Below are 18130 nucleotides of genomic sequence, written 5' to 3' on the forward strand. Positions count from 1 at the left end.
ACACCACTGCTGTGCCTTCACAGCATGCACTTCCCACCCACGACATTCCCACTGCTCCTGACAGAAGGGAAATGGAAACACTGCTGAAGGAATCCCACAAGAGCAGTACTTACAACCTTTGGCTTGAGCTTGACTGGTGACTGAAGAGGTGGCTCGATTTTTTTCAGCTGCTGTGCTTGGTGCTGTGTCCTGGTCTGGAAATAAGGCTGTGGGTACAGCCTGACCTCCAGAGGGGACTTCAGCGGGCTGCGTGGAGGGCTCTGTGGGACAGAGAGCTTGCTCTCCACAGCAGCCAGGGAAGCTGGTAAGGAAGGCACTGAAGACTGAGAAAATGAAGGCACTGTTTTTCTCTCTAGGGGAGAAATAGACAAAAATATTTCTTGATAACAATCCCTTTCAGGCCAAAAATGCAACTACACAGTTTGGTATCATCCCATAAAATTCCTGGTGGAGGGCAGTGGAAGGAGAAGGAAGGAGAAGCCTGGGAGTTACATGAAATCAGTCCATAAGCTGCATCTGGCCCCATGCCACAGATTCCTTAAGCTGCCTACAGATCTAGACCATCTCAGAACTATTTTATCTCTGTATGTGAGAGGTGAGTTTTGCAGTAGGCATTAACAGTCTCTTGCTACCCCAACACATCAGGTCCTGCCTTTGAAATGTAATAAAGCCACTGCAGTGCAGACCACACACACTTTGCCTTCCCCCCTTCCAGAGCTGATGTTGCTCTGCCCACCAAACACCTGCCTGAACAAGGAGGGGAAAGGCAACTGCAGCAAGAGCAGCTGGGCAGCATCCAAGGGAAAAAAAAAAAAACCACAATAAACCCAGAGAAAAAAAAAAAAAAACCCAGAGAAAAGCTCCTGGACAGGATGCAGAACAGATACTACAGTGGTAAGGGCCTGGCACCTGACAGAAACCCCTTCTGCAACTTGAAGAATGTAGCCCATTATGGTTATTGTTGTTCCCTTCTTTTTATGGCTTGTTACATTTTAGAGCCATTGGTATGTGAAAACAAACAAGAAAAAAACCTGTCACCTCAGGCAAAGAAACACCAAGTTAGTGCACTCAATCAACAGGGATTTCTGACACATCCAGTAGCAGAATTAACTGGATTTTCTGCAGGAGAACAAACTTCCAGATTTGCACAGACCCAAAGACTCAGCCGCATTGGTATATTTTTTATGTTTTCATCATGTTCCCCTTACCTGGATTCTTTATAGAGTCTACTATGGTTTTGTAGTTTGCTTTATTTGCACTCAAGCCAGCTGTAACATCTTCAATTCTCCACAAGTCTTTCTGTATTTGTGTTTTCTCCTGTTGTTTGTAATGAAAGAAAAAAAACACCAATTATGCCTCAGTTTTAATTTATTATGGGCCTTTCCTTCTTTTGAGATCACCAACTACAACTACAGAACTTACATGAAATCTTAGGAGTTTAGAAATTAGTTAAATAATTATTTTAAAATAAAAATTAATAAATACAAAACACCAACAAATATATATTGTCCATAAAATTTATTAGAGCATTTTCTGACTCTTGGAAGACTTTCTAAAGAAGACAGGAGAAAAGAGACATGTTTTTGTTTTTCTACAATATTGTTCAGACTACAAAAATATAGTTTAAAGTTCTACATAAAATGAGTTTCCAGAACCTTTTAATTTGAACTTTGTTCTTAAATCCTATACCTATCAAATTTAAGACTGCTAAAGCAACCTTTAAAAACATGTAAATACTTTTAGGGGAAATATCCAGTATTAAAAAAAGCAGAAAAACAAACTCAGAATTGCTGACAACTTTAATTTCTGCTTATATTTGAGTTGTTAGGTCTACTGGTCATGATGTATTACAGGTTAAAACAATATATTGTTGCTGCTCCAGGACTTGCTCTCATCTTGCATTCTATTTGCTTTACCAAGGGTTTTTTCCAGAAGGAAAGAAAGAAAGGGAAGCTTTGTCTACAGACTGAGCTGCATCACAGCCTGGCCCCTGAAGGCACCATTTCAGTCACTCCAATCATCTTAAATAGCTGCTGTCATCTAATTCATTAAAGCCTGGTAACACAGATTTCAAAAATTTGCATCAAGAATAAACTTAGTAAAACCAATACCATTAAAGAAAGCGAAGGCAGTGAAACACTTAAGAATTGCTCACAAACTGCTCAAGAACTCCAGAAATTCATCACTTGCCATGAGCTGCAAAATAGCTACTAATTAATCCTATAAGGCTGAGGGTGGAAAAAAACTTCAGTAAAAGCTGTTACACCTCATAGAGCTAAGGAAGGCATATAAATTGCTTTCCACTTTCTGTCTTAAATCAGGAAATATGTTCAGCCAGGTTACAGATCAGCAAACAGGGTGCCAAGAACACAAACATTTAAATGATGGAGAATGTTATTTGCCTGTAGTAAACTCACTCGATAGATAGGACATATTTTGAAAGATTGTCAGGACACAAACTATAAATTTGCACATTTCATTTCATTTTTCTGAGATTAATCACACTACAAGGAACCAAATGATGGATTTACAACAATCAAGCCTCAGAACTGGTGAAAAAAACCACTGTGTTGCACTGAAAATCCTGCTTCTGAAACCACTCAGAAAATGTTTGATTAGCAATGTAGAAAAGCCAGATCTTTTAATATTATTTCTTCCCATTACTTAAATATTGATGTGAAGAGAATATTTTAGATCTAAAATGGACCTGGGCTGAACGATAAGCAGATTAATTAATTTTAAAATTATGAAAGCCAAGATTGCTGTTTACAGAGGGGTATAAATAAACTGTACTGGCAAGCAGGAAGAGGTAACTTGGAGAGAAAATTTTATTTCTCTAACTTCCTTCAAACAGATACATAATTTAGACTGACAAAGCCAGAGGAGAAAGACGAACCAACTAAGAAGCTATCACTGATAAAGTAACCCATCTCAGCTAAATTCAGCATGCATGCCCAGATCCCCCCACAACCTTTCAGCAAAAGACAATTGAAGCTGCATTCTAAAAAGCAAGATTTACTCTGACCAAGCTGCTTAAACATTTAGGTTTTAACCTCTTAATTAATGCTACATGGAAACAACATCAGTGGTCTCCTTCAGCAACTTGAGCCTGAAAATTTACTGAATTTTTAATAATATTCCATGAAGACTGCATTTTTTTAATACAGTGTGCATTAATTTAGTGCTATTGGAAAAAGCTAGATAAACAATCTTGAATCTACATGCCCTTGGGCAGAGATCAAAAAAATTCTAACCATTATGGGTACTTCAAGTGAGACTTCTATGAAGGAATATAGTTTTTTAGAATATTCAGTACTTTCTGAAAAAAATCAGTTCAGTTCCCCTTAGAATCTCCAAAATAGGTATTCAGAAACATTTTTTTAAAACTTAGCCAAACATATCTGTGCATACTTATATGTATAGATATATAAAAGTATACCCATATCCAACTGATAATGTGCTTATGGCTGTGTGTGTATTTATAATTAATCACTTGTGAGATGATAATCAAACTGAATTATATTTTTTCTGTGCAAACCACACTTCCTTCCAAACGTATTGGTGAATCCCATGCCACACAGCGAGTATTTTAAGCAAGTTTAACACCTAACTGGAAATTTTATCTCAAAGTAGTCTAAAAAGGTGTATTTTGTTTAAAGGTGTTATTTGCCTTTGTTAAACTAAGTAATTTCATACAAGAACCACTTTATTCTAATATTCCCTTGGGATTTTTTCTTTAAAATATATACTACACCTGAGCTCAATTACATATTCTGACTCCAGAAACTGAATCACTTCCCCACACCCCAAAACGAAAAGTAAATTAAAACGTACTTTGAAGATTGATGCAATTAAAAAAGTATCAAAGCAAGATTTGTAAAACCTAACATTCATTCATTAACAGTAAAAATAAACAGGCTTCAAATCATATCTGATCAGATACTTAAATGCAAACAAGCTAAAAAATTTAACTAGTCAGTTCTTTAGGTCCAGGATATTTGGAAAAGTAGACTAAAACTTGAGAAAAATGTATACATTAACTGTGTTCCTTGAGTTCACCTCACACAAAAGAAAAATTATCCAGTATTCCCTGAGAATAAAGTCACCAGCTGTAAGCAGGTATGTAGAAATAATCTGGTATTCCATATCCATTTCAGCAAAGAAAATAACTGAGCTTCAAACAAAGCTTCTTTTTAAATTTTGAAACTGAATAATTGATTTAAAACTGAGATGCCTTTCAATTACTGATGGCTGTTAAACACTTATTCCACTTCACAAAACAATCTGCAAAGATAAATCTTCCATAACTAGAAGAACATGACAAAGAACAAGTAATGACAATATCAACCAGTGACTGATGTTCTTAAAAATGGATAAAGAAGCCAACAATGTCAGATCAAATAAATGAAAGGCTAAGAAGTCCTGCACAGTCTTATAAATTGAATAGGTTATCAATGTCAAGATGTCAGCGTGTAATAAAAACGTAATAAAATAATGGCAAATTTGCATAGACAACTTATGGGAAACTATGGCACTACTGCTTGTGTGCTGCAAGACAATGCAGGGGTTTTTTCACTGCACAGCCATGCTGCCACAGTGCCTGAACTCTGCAAACCAAATTACATGACAGCTGAACACTCTGCAAAAATGGCAGAGAAATTTAATCTTATGAAATGGTAACTTGATGTTCAGACTAAACCACCCCCTAAGTGTTTACAGTGTCTGAAAATGGACTCACCTGAGATACCAATGAACTGTTCATCTGCTCCTGTAAGGCTGTTTTCAGCTGGCTCACATCCTTCTCTAATTTCAGATACTCATTCCAGGCATTTTCCATCTCCTGTTAACAGAAGGAACACTCTAACACTGTGCTAACCTCAAAACCACTTTCTCCATCCTGTAACTGAGCACCAAAGAGTTTTGAAGTTACTGTTGTTCTATTATAAAAAAGAAGTAAAGAATCCATTTTAGTCTACATTGTTGCTTAGATTTGATTATACACCTGAAAACCCCTCATAGCTTGCACAATCAAGTCAAGAACCTATAGTTAAAAACCTCTGGCCAAATTGGCATGTAACTAAACCAAACTGGCATGTAACACAATCCCTGCACCAGTACAGCCCTTTTTCCAGTGACTTGCTATTTATGCCCACAAATACATTTTACATGCTGACTGTGGAAGCCATACATTTTCTACAGGCACAAACTGACTAGATACATTTAAATAAAACTGTCATTTTAGTGATCACACCTTACTACAGGCAAGGTGCTCATGCAGTTCTGGAAACAGTCTTACAAAGAGCTAGTCTTATATTCATGAAAAGGCAGTAATAACAGAGTGAAACCAAGATTAAATTACATTTGAATTGTATTAAGTTATAATATGAATGGTAAATTTTTCCTGAAATATCAACAGATTTTCCCAACTCCTTTTAAGCTGGAAAAACATCCTGGAATCACATTCATATTTTCAAAGGACTAGCTGAAAGATTTGCAATCTAAGCCCACACTTAACATATAAAGATAATGAAAAGGTTAGGGGTTTTTGTTTGGAGGCATGGAAGGCAGGCATTGAAAAACAAAGCTGGAAAGATGGTTTAATTTTTTTGGTCTGGTTTAGTATCCTGTACCTTAACCAAAACTGTTCAGAACAGGTCTTAATTTCCCTATCCAATGACCAACACAGTTTTAGTCTAACTGGGATTTTAATTCTGGTTTTCTGGAATCAACCAAACACACGTACTGTTGAGACTTTGGATATTTCAGCCCGAATATGTATAAGGTCCTCTTGCAAAAGTCTCTGCTGGTAAGATATTTTTTCTGCGTGTTGTGGTTGGTCTTTGTACTGATCCATCTGCCTGTGCAAAACCTCCAGAACAGACTCCAGCTGATCCTAAAAAAGAAGACAGCAGTAAGTTTACAACATTAACATGGAAATTTATGCATCTACTGGCAGGAATATGAAAGGTGTTTTCCATGCCCCAAGTCTTCCCTACAAACTAACAGAGGTTAGGATTGGCCTCCTGTTTTGGAGACTCACGTGTAAACAAAAACTGCAAGAGCCTTAATTACCTATTGTATCCAAAATTATCTGATATTTTCTATTAAATCTTCCCATTAAGCAGCCAAAACCGTTGAAAACACAAAGCAGGGAGAGGGGAATTTTTCTGTTTACCCTCTGTACGAAAGTGCAATTTACAGTTTCAGAAGAATTCCCTTAAGCAGTATAGAACAATGACAGCCCTACCACAGCCCAGCATGAGCTGTTTGTTTGAGGACAGGTTCTCCTTCACTGCTGTGGATGAAAAAGTCATGTGATGGTATAAAATATTGTCTAAAACATGAAACAAGCCCAATTCATTTAGTCAGGAGTAAATAACATGCAATTAATTTTGCACAGTAGTTCTTCCACAGGATCCACCTGAACAGTACTTTCATTTTAGGATATATAAATTTTTTATTTTTATAATCACCTCAGTTTATTGACAGCTATAGCTCACAAGAACTGAAGCAGATGGGTTTAAAATATTCACTTTCAAAAACATGTTTTCTCAGAATGGGTACTCAATCCTGAAATAAAACCCGATTTTTGTTATCATAGAAGTACATACACAATGCAGTGCAATCGCATCCATTAATTCAATTTATTGTTTACAATTTCCTATTTTATACTTCATGATTAGATAAAAGTTTCTGTTTTGTTTTACTAACCCTTTTTAACCTACTTACTTTATTTTCCTTAAGGGCTCTTATTTTGTCCTCCAAGTCCTGCAGAATTCTGTCCTGCTCACACAAAACACTCAGTTTCACCTGGAAATGAAATCACACACATATATAAGGTTAGATTTTAAAAACCAAGCAGAAAAGTATCCCCTTGTAATATTTCACCCCAAGGAGCATAATAATGACCATGTGACTGTACAAAAGAAATAGATGAGTGCAAGAGGTGCTGCAGTGGCGTTTGATACTTACATCAATATCACTTTCTGCAACCTTGACAGGCTTTGCACTTCTGTCTTTCAACGTGTCACGTCCTGTCATCTAAGAGGAACAGATTTCCAAAATGTAAGAAATTCATAGCAAACTAAGACCTAATGATGCTTCAGCAGTGAAAATAAAGCTTTTGTTAAATATTCACTTTTAATAAGAAAAAAAATAAAATTTTGGATACAAGTACTTTCAAATCTGGCTTTAGTTTTTGAGAAGTGTTAACAAAAGGGATTACTAGTTATATTAGGCTATTTAATAAAATTTTGGATACAAGTACTTTCAAATCTGGCTTTAGTTTTTGAGAAGTGTTACTCCCTCAAAAGGGATTACTAGTTACATTAGGCTATTTAGTAACTCTTCCAGCAACTTGGAATTCTGTACAAAACAGCATAATCCCACCTGTCTCTGGTTACAGAAGTCCTTTTCCTGCAAGATCTAGTAGTTTGAACAGTTCTGCTCTAATAGCTTTCTTGAAGCCAAAGGAATGGAATTTTTCATTTAAATGCATGGTTGCAACAATAGCAGCATTCATGAATGACTAAAAATACAACTTTTGGCAAGTGTTTCAATCTACAAAGGACAGTATCTTCCTCAGCACAGGGTGGATTTTACTAAAGACAGATTGCTATAAAAATGCTATAGTGGAATTAAATGTAATTAATCTATTTTGACATGGCTGTCATGTACTAAATCTCTCATTCCATAAATCACTGGTTTCATATTCCATTTCTGGTGAGATTATCTCCTCACATAACAGTTTTAGAATCAGTACCAAAACAATACTCAATTGTACTTCCAACCTTCACATCAACCTTATGAATTAAGGCATGTCTATGTCTGTAGAAATGTTTATTATTTCCACTACCTACTCGTGACCTTCTTTGTGAATAAATGAGGTTAAGAAAAGAGCAATGAAATAAAGATCATAAATAATAAATTTCTTAAAAGCCTTAAAATCTAATTATTTAGTATCACCTCTTTGGAACACTTTTAAAGATTCATTAGAGCAAATACTATCTTGCCACAGGACCACTTGGTGATTAGTAGTATTCATATACAGCATATGTTTTTTCATATACAGGCAAAAGTTTATGAAGAAAAATTCACCTCAATATTGTCTTCAGTAATAAAGCAGGAGAAATTTTGATACAAAAGCTGAAGTTGTTTGCTTTTTTTTTAGTGAGATAAGAGAGGTATAAACAGGCAGTTTGTTTTTTTACTGGCAATCTCCAGACTTGAAGCTACATATTTTACTTATTAACCTCAGAGTCACCTACAGGATCATGTTAGCTTTTTAAAAGTAATTAAATTTTACCCTAAGTGAGGTAAATATCATCATATCATCTTCTCTCCTACAGTGGCAGGCTCCATTTAAAGACTTCTCATGTACTTTTGAGTGGTGAAATATTACTTCTGCACCACCAAAATCAATAGCATTTATTGCCTCTAGAAGCTTTCGATTTTTTTTCAACAATTACATATTACATAGAAGAAAAAACTGTCTTTCAAAATGATTCATGAAATTATTTAAATGCTAAATCCTGTATATAATTGTAACAATTAAATATAAACATAAAATACCATAAATATTAAAAGTAATAATTTTGCATGTTTAATTACCTGCAAGCTAAGACAATGCAAAAGCCTTTTTCAAAGCAACAGAATTCACATAAAAACAAGCCTACAGAATTTGGGGGTACTTCAAATTACATATTCAGAACTGTAAGGAATTTGTCAGCTATCAAGCAGTGAACATGACAACATAATGAGGATTAAGCATGCTTTCACATTTTCCAAATTCCACACAGGAGTCACTACTTGACATTCATTTTCAAAACATGATAAAATGAAACCAAACACTGAGGTCAGCCATAATTTCGCATACAGACTCCAAAAGAGGAGGGAAAAAAAAGGGCAGTAAAAATAAAATCTTACAGAAAGCACTACTGTGCACCAAAAGACACCTGTAAAAGCCAGAACACTGACTGCTACTCGAAAAAGCAATGGGATGAGCACATTTCAATGCAAGCAGTCTTACATGTATACTGGACAGTAACCCTTGTGCTGAGTTCTTTAGCACTTTGTATATCATGTTGATCAGAGGTCCATTATTTTCTATCTGTTTCAAACAAAAGTTTAGTCATAGCTTGTTACAGACGTCAAGATTTAAACCCCCAAACCTCACAACTCAAAACTCTGCGAGCAGCAGTGATCACACACTCCCAGGGCACACCTAAGCACTCTGCAGTTAATTGCTCAGTCACAATTCCACACTGAAAAGTTCTATTTTGAAACCTCTAAGATAGATCTATGCAGAAATAATGGATTTAGTGAAAAGAAATAAGTATAACTCCAATTCCAAAATGTCCTAATTGGAGTTGTTTAATCAGGGTGGGCCTAATTCAAAACCCAGGGTAGTCAAAAGAGACACTTGAACTAATTGGCTTTTTTAAGTGTCTTAAATGGAAGATATTACATACATGACCTGGGAATTTGCTGTTACTAAAGTCTGTATCATTTCCTTCCTTTCATTTAGGGTACTCTTCTTTTTCCCTTGTATCACAAATCAAGGCATTGCTCCATTTAGTGGCACAGCACAAATGTAACCAATACAGGGACACCTTCTCCAGTTTCACAGGGCTCCTTAATCTCTCAGCAACCTGACCTGAAATTTTACATTTCTGGACCACAACTGAAAGAAGGTGATTAAGAAATGCCCATTTTGAAAATTTACATCATTCCTTTGGAAAAAACATCTGACATTTGGAATGCCAAGAGTTTCAAAAGGGAACCAGCTGGCATTAAGTTTCTTTGCACAGAAGTATCAGGTGTCCCCATACATTTTTCTTCCTGGCTGCTTTTGTTAGGTGCTACAGGCAGTAGGAAGGCACAAGGGGAGCTCTAAGAGACCAAATATCTCCTCGTGCTCCAGACTACAACAGATTAATCTGGACAGAACCCACCAAAAATTAAGAAACCACACCCCCTACCCCCCCGCCCCCACCAAGAATTTTGCTAAGTGTATCACATTTTCAGAAGCTTGACCTGTGGTCACTTGAACTGTGAAAATTATTGTGCTTTACAATGGAAAAAACACTGTGATTATTAATAATCTCTTACCTTGTAGGACTTTTTAAATTGTAATTTGTCATAAAATTCATCTGATGGCTTGGGCTGCAGTTACATTTGGCAAAGCCATAAATAAACCAAAGACAAGACTTAAAATGAAATGTGTCCAACCAATTTTAAATTTGTATATTAATGATTCCATATATTTGTTTACATATTTTATCATTTAGACTACATACACGTCACCTGTATTATATGCTAAATACATATACGGTACTATAGCAGTATTTTCCATTTATATATTTGGTCATATATTGAGGAATTCAAAGATCAGATAAGATTGAAATATACATCCCCATAGGTGCAATCAGCTCACAGGCAACACCCCATGGCATCAGTGTGCTCTGTACATGCAAACCAGACAGACAACAAGGTGTCAAACTTCCTTTCTCCTTGATTTTCAGGAACATCATGTGATTTATATACGGCAAGACATCCTACATCCCACAGCAAGTGGCAAACTATTTTGCTAAGCAAAATAATTATATCTTTCTACCGTTTTTGGGTTTTTTGTTCTTCAAAATCTGATATTAAGAACTCTAGATTTGCTTTCAAATTGCCAACCATCGAGTGTACCAGACACAGAAGTCATTTAGACAGATGTTAGGACCCTCAGTGTCATATTTAATTATTTTTTAAAAAGAAATACCTCCTAACATTACTTGATCAGATTCTCTCTATGGATGGATGGATGAATGGGTGCATTTGAAATCTTTTAGCTGTAATAACATGAAAACAATGACAGTGCTAATCAATCACATTTTCACAAGAACATATGGCACATTATACAAATAATGGAAGTCAGTCCAAGAAGATTTAAAGGGGAAAAGCTGGATTAAAAGAACACGAGTTTTAACTTAGAGGTGTTGACTTCATATTGCTACTAATGCTACAGCAGAGAAACATTTTCAATCTGTTTTTTATCTGATTTCCCTAATCCTCATATATCATCCATCTCAGTACCAGTAACAAAACTGTTCTTACAAACTAAAGCAACCACATTTTTTGAGTTTTCAGTTTAATTGTATAGTTACTACCAAGCAGATACTCAATATTCTAAGCACAACACAGGCAAAAGACAGTTTCCATCTCAGACTAGAGATTTACTTTAAAATTTTCAGGTACAAACATGATACAAAAAAGACAACTGTGTTAAAAAAAAATAAAGCAGACTCATCTAAAATCTTACCTTTAGATCCAAATACTCCAGATCCTTTTTCAACTGGATGTAAGTGTCATCCGCCTTCAGGCAAGAACATAGGGAAAAAACAGTGCAATATATTTGAATGTTTGGAACCATTTCAGAATAGTTGGATTTGCTATATACAAGAAAACATGGAAGAGAGAACAAAATAACAGAGTAGGAGCACATAAAAAAGCACATTTGCTCCACCAGCATCTTGCTATTTGCAGCTAAAAACAGGCAAAATATTTCCCAAGAGTATTACTGCCTCATTATCCCCTGCTTCAAACACCTAGATTTTGTTTCCACGCCTAATAGGACACAGAACTACCTGAAACAATACATTTTCCAAAGCTATTTTTTCAAGATCAATTTCCACTGACTAGCCCCTCACTGAGAAAGTTACAATGGTGTGACTAAATGTCAGATGTAACTAGAAGACACCATATAATACATCACTAGAATACTTTTGATCACAATTCACATGCATTTTAAGATATTAATTCCTTTACTTAGGGAAAGTATGAAATAAGTTTGGGGAATAAAATTCTGAAAAAGATCTCACTTATATGATTAGACAATCCATTTTGTCTTTTAAGTAACAGCATTCAAGTTGATCCTTATTTTTCATTGCCTCACCTGTAATTGCTATCAGCTTAATTTTATAGTTACACTCATCTAGCAACACATTTATTACAGTCCCTTCAAGGAAAACATGCACATAAGTCATAACAAAGTTATTTTTCCCCTCTTGAAAAGGGATATTTGCAATACAAAATAAAGTTTAACTGTTGTAAATGTGCTACTTGTAGTTAGCCAAAATGCCCAGAACTTGCTAGAATTTTAACTGCTATTTTGTCAGCATTTCATATCCTGGGTGCAATTAACTTCAGAATAAAAGAAAAACACAACTATACCTTTTCTCAAGTTTTGAGCCAATGAGAATGTGTAGTTAGAAAAAGAAAAGAAAAACCCTTTATGCCATAAAATCAATAGATCACACTTGCATTTCTTTAGAGGTGTTCACTTACAATTCTTGTCAGATCAGATTGTAAGACTGGCTGAGGACTTGACCAGAAAGTCTGCCCATTTTTGGAGAAATCCCTGTTATTACCACCCATCTTAGTGCAATTCTTCTGTAGGTGAGGTAATTGGGAAATGAAACTCCTTTAATTCAAAAAAAGCACTTCAGTTTTGGGCCAAAGCCTTCAACAATTCCAAGAAGAGTCACCAGATTTTATTCCCAGGTGGCTCCATTTTTTGAGGCTCTAATAGGAACCAGAGAGCTCTGTGAGTACATTTCTGTTTCATTTCACATTTACAAGCTTCATAACACCTGTGCAATCAAGAGCACCACAGATGATCCAAGACACTCCTGAGCTTTTATGAACCAATGTTCACCTGCAGAACTGACACAGTTGCAAGCTCATATGAATGTACAGACTGGCTGATGCATTTCAATTTGCAGGTGATGCAGCACGTGGCACAGGGAGCCAAACCCACCATGAAAGCAGCACAAAGAAATGGTTTTGCTTTAGAATGAATTATATAGTATTTTAACCCACATTTCTGAAGATGCAGCATTTTCAGAAATAGTATAAATACACAGTATAAAAAGGAAGTAGACGCTTTGAAACAGATGCACTGGCACCCTGTAACTTAAAAATGCTCATCTTTTATAGCAAATACAGTAAGCAAAGAAAAACCGCAAACGACCTGGGCACTGTAGAATACCAAAGAATGGGCAAGGAAGCACAGACTCAAGCATGCCACTAATGAAGCATTTGCAGAGTCACAAAATGTCACAGATGAGCCACGCAGCAGCTGACCTGATAGGTGGAATTAGTTGGCAAGTGCTGCAGTAACTGAGCGATTGTGTAATTTCTTATACTAGCCAACTTAGCCTGATGTCTCCTTAATCGAATGAGAAGCAATGTTAGCTCTTCAGGCTGCAGGTATTTAGACACATTGTAAAGAGGAAATTAGCAGTCTTCAGGGAGAGGAACTATAATTACATTTTTCACCTCAGTGCCCAGAAAGCAGTTACTTGACATGATTAAGCAATTATTTAATTAACTCTGCATTTGGTCAAACAAACATAATAAAACTTGAATCCTGTAATAACAGAAAGCTCACCCCTGCTCACATTGCAGATAAAGGCAAAAGTCCTATAGGCTTTACTGGGTTAAGATTAAGTTCTCATTCGAGTTATTTATGCTTTAACTAATAGAGTTAAGATTAAAGACTATGGATTTTAAAACTTGGCTGCTCTAATGGGAGGACCCAAGAGGAGCCGTGCTCTGCACTTACCGACTTGCCGTGCAAGCTGGGCGCGCTCACCGTGTGTGTCATGTAGCCCATGGCAGGCATGGAGCGGCGATCCAGGTGCGTGGAGCTCTGCAAGAAGCCACAGCCACAGGGTAAGGACTGTGTCAAGTGCCAGCTGTGTTGCATTCCATGGCAAATTCAGTCTGCAGCTCTGCCACAGATTTTCTATTTGAATCGTGGAGTGCTTAGATCAGGGTAACACTCACTGGGCAGACCAATCCTTTGATGATTAAAAATTTATGAATGAACAAACAAAAATTCAGCACCTGTGATGCTGGGCAGAGCAGGGGATTGCAGCAGCATGAGATGCTTCAGCAGAATGCGCAAGGTAGCTTCCAGCAAATTTTTTAAAAGTTCATGAAATTCCCCCCCACACACCCAACATCTCCCAGAAAAATGTTTGGTTGGATGATTTCTTCCCACAGCAGGCTTGTACTGCACATAGCAACAACTACGAATGCTCTCTTCTAGCCAGGGAACACAAAGCTACTGACATGACTGACACCTTGTGGCAATGGCTTCCATCAATACCAAGGGGGTTTTTTAATAATCATCCTTGATCTGCACCTTTCTGCTTACCATAAGAAAGCCTACTGCACACTCATTCTTCCATCTTTCGCTTAAAGCCTAAGTTCTATGTGTTCTTCAAGGCAGACTAAATATCTGTTATTTTTATTCCCGTCTCTGAATTTCACTAAATTTGCCTCACCTGCCATGTTTTGGGGTTTAAGTGAAACTGGATGGAATTTAATAAAGCAGTACAGGGAGCATGGAGTATCATGGATTTATGCAGACACATTTATATGTAGAATGACACTGTGTGCTTACATAGAAAAACATGAGCATTTTTCTCTACAAACTTTCACAGAAGTTCCACAGGGAAGTTTTCATTATGAGGAACAGTGTTTCCCAATATTGGTAAAGGCAAGATGCCATAAAAAGAGCCTAAAATTTCTGCAGTTCCACTGCACAGGAAAAGAAAAGACTGCTGTACATGCCTTTTTAAGGATGTAATGATCCTTCAACTTACACGTGGAGAAACCACTGTGTGGTAGAATATAATCAGGAGTTACAAATATTAATTTCCAGTTCTGCAGATCACGAGACTATTTCACCCTCTGACAGAATATTATAAATCTATAAATGCTGAAACACATCCAACAGCTACACTACATATACACTAGGAAAAAAAATCTAAACTGTGCATGAAGCTGCAGCCTAAAGTCATGGTCCATGATCCACACTGGGTATCTGGATTTTTAAGTCTCTCTCTTTGCAAATATTTCCTTATCAGAGTCCATGGCTGAGGTCAAAGAATTCAGTGAATACAGAGGCTTTCAATATCAGTTATTCCAGATCTACCAAGACAAGTCAATCCTCCATTGATTCAACACAAATTTCCCCAAATTTCTTAAGGAAGGAAGGAGAGTATTTAGAGTACCGAATAGGGAAACCTCTGTCACCTCTGAATAAAAGGGTACAAAAGTCCCTTCAAAACAATCCCATACTGAAACTATTCAGAAAGTTGAAGCTTCAGACCAACTCGATTTGAATTTGGTAGCCTAAGGTTAAAGGCTCTGCAATGGACCTAAAATATTAATATATATAATAATAATAATATAGGCTTTGCCATAACTAAAACCAGAATCAGCTGTATGACTAACTACAGCAGCAAAACATGCAGAGAAAGCAGGCACTGCAAACACAAAGCTACAAGCAAAAATAATCAAGAAAGATTCCATCCTGCTGAGTTTTCTATTCTTGCCTTCATACTCTCTACATTAAAATACCACCGTCTGTATATTTTACACATGTAAGATATGCCTTCCTGTTTTTTATTAAAAGCATTCCACACCTATGTGATGTGCCGCCAATTTTACTTTCCCAACCAACAAAAGTTAATAAATCTGATCAGAATAGCAAGACCTTGAGGAGAAAATTATTCCTTGTATTAGCTTTTACAGCTTACATGATCTTTCCTACACAAGGAAGGATGCAATGAACCACGACTAATAAACCCCTCACATGTGACACCATGTGTAGAATGGTTTGTAATCAGTTAAACGGACACCAACCTTGACAGCACGATTCCGAATCTTCCTGGGGGATCCAGCAAGAGGAACATCCACAGTCTGTCTCTCATCAGATGGTTTAACCGTGAGCCTTTCTGCAGGAGTATGTGGTCTCCGTGGGAGAAAGTTTTTTGGAGGTCCAGGTGGAGGAATATCCGATGGAGAGGGCGGAACAGATATCGATCGTGGAACATCTAATGAGCTTTTTGACTTAGCACGATCAATGAAGTCTGAAGAACCTACATAAAGGGGGGCCGTGGGGCTGCCATGTTTGAACTGCTGTCTCTGCTGCCACTCGTACAGCTGCCAAACAGTTCCATCCTTATTTGCTTTCCTCTCCTCCTGGGACATCTTCAAGTGGCTGACACGATCTTGTGCATATTTGTAGTCACTCGGCAAATTGCGGTTTGGTGGTGGAGAGCTCCCTGAAGGCTGCCTGGTATTCTTTGGCAAAGTGTGATAGTTTTCAGGAAAAGGAGGAGTGGGACCCTGACGTGTAAGAGTCTGATCAGAAGTGAGGCTGTAACAAAAAGAAGAAAAAAAGGGGAAGAAAAGGGTAAATTTTAGCACACACTGATGAGCAAGAGTGACTGATAAAAAAAATCTCTAATGACATAAGCAGAGGAGCTACATATAACATGACAGACATTTTAACAGAATTTACAGAAATATTAACAAAGCAATATTAATGACATCTATCCTGCACACAAATACTACACTGTATAAATACAGGACTTTGTTAAACTAAATAACCTAGGATGAACTACTAGAAACAAACTTAAGGAACAGCAGCATTATGTACTTAAAGAAAAAAAAGTCAAGAACATGAAGAACAGGATTACTGTCATGTTTATCGAGTGAGTCTGTAAATTAAAATATTCCTTTTCACAGAAAGCGTGCTCACCACTAGGTGGTGCAGTTTACGAAAACAAACTCATGTTCAATAAAAATATCTTTAAAAGCAAGAAGAAATTTCACCAATCCCAGAATATCTCAGATAGTTTTTGTCAATGTGAATGAAGCAAAAAGAAAGAAAATGGTAAGAAAATGCTCAAAGTCCACAGGTCTGTATGAGTATTTTCACCTAAAAACAGTGAAACTGCTACTGGTTCTACTGATTGGAGCGACATGAGACTTTTTACAACAAAGGTCATTGACAAATTAGAATATAAAAAGAGGTATTATGTCCTGGCTTCAGTACTGCACCCATAAAACACTTAAGCTGTACAAACTAGATATTTTAGTAGGTAGTGTTAAAGACAGAATTGGCAAAAGTTTTCACATTATGTCCTGGCTTCAGTACTGCACCCATAAAACACTTAAGCTGTACAAACTAGGTATTTTAGTAGGTAATGTTAAGACAGAATTGGCAAAAGTTTTCACGAAGTCTAGTTATCTCCCTCTCCTGCTTTGAAGACAAAATCTTTCAGTAGCCTCATGCATAAGAGTCTGCCTGTCTAATTTCTGATCCTTCAATCAAATATCTGGGGTTTTGTACTTGCAGTCATTTGCCCATTGATTCCGAATCTCCAAAGAGAAAACCATTCTGCCAGGCTTGCTACAAAGCATCAACACAAAAACCCCCCCCAAAATTAAAAAAAAAAAACAACCCAGCACAAAACCACACAAACAAAGGAACTCCAAGCATGTTTTCATCACTTCACTCAACAAGTTCCACTCTGTGTGAGAGGGAGACCTCATGGTTTGGAAAATGCAGGAATTCCACATGAAAGAAAGGCCAGGATGGAAAAGAATATCCTTGTTCAGCATCCAAGAATAACTGAATCAAAGAGGAAAGAATTGCTACCAGCAACTGCTGCTCAGTAGTTGCCACCATCCCTTTTTAGTTGAAGGATTTGACACTGTTGGACTGCCTTGAAATATGGATACTCTCAAGAGGATACAAAATTCCTCATGCCAGCAAGTAGAATAACTGCCCTGCACTGCCTGGAGGGTTACAAACCTGTGAAGGCTCTGCTCCCTCATACCACAAAATCTTGATGTTACCTCAAATTTCAGAATGATGGTTAAGGCAGGGAGATAGTATGAATACAGGCAACTCAAAGATCAGCATACAGTGGTCGTGGAGCCTCTTTTAATTACTTAATTCATTGCATTATGTGCACTTTTAATGTCCTGTACTTTGCTGCCAATTTTTTCTACAGGAAAATATGTGGTAGAAAGTGGGTAGAAATGTATTTCCTCTAGATAGCAATAAGAACCAAGAATACTGGGTGCAGATAATGCTTCAAAAGGACATCTGAGGCAGGCATGAAGCTAAGACAGATTCCTTTGGTGACTTCTCTGTAGAAAAGCAGGGAAGGGGGACTTGACCACTCCTATACCCCAGTTTAGTGGAGACCTCATGAAGGCATAAACAAACTAGCAGATGTTGCAAACCACCTGTGTGTGATTATTTTCTAACTGC

General features: G+C 37.0%; 1 protein-coding gene across 9 annotated transcripts in view; it reads right to left on the reverse strand.

The window, feature by feature from the left end:
* The window catches only part of PLEKHA7 (pleckstrin homology domain containing A7), a 149072-nt gene that overhangs the window by 15382 nt on the left and 115560 nt on the right, over positions 1 to 18130 (reverse strand). For 8 of the 9 annotated variants that reach the window (XM_039707165.1, XM_039707168.1, XM_039707166.1 and 5 more), the window contains 9 exons: positions 15706 to 16222; positions 13613 to 13699; positions 11309 to 11362; positions 6973 to 7041; positions 6730 to 6810; positions 5744 to 5893; positions 4739 to 4840; positions 1209 to 1317; positions 114 to 352 (listed from right to left, as the gene is read on the reverse strand). In XM_039707165.1, coding sequence (XP_039563099.1) covers positions 114 to 352; positions 1209 to 1317; positions 4739 to 4840; positions 5744 to 5893; positions 6730 to 6810; positions 6973 to 7041; positions 11309 to 11362; positions 13613 to 13699; positions 15706 to 16222 — 1408 coding nt within the window. The remainder of the gene's footprint in view (positions 1 to 113; positions 353 to 1208; positions 1318 to 4738; positions 4841 to 5743; positions 5894 to 6729; positions 6811 to 6972; positions 7042 to 11308; positions 11363 to 13612; positions 13700 to 15705; positions 16223 to 18130) is intronic. The other variant, XM_039707164.1, reaches the window with a different exon arrangement.

Source organism: Passer montanus, unplaced genomic scaffold (genome assembly GCF_014805655.1).
Source record: "Passer montanus isolate IOZ18808 unplaced genomic scaffold, ASM1480565v1 scaffold2, whole genome shotgun sequence".
NCBI lineage: Eukaryota > Metazoa > Chordata > Aves > Passeriformes > Passeridae > Passer > Passer montanus.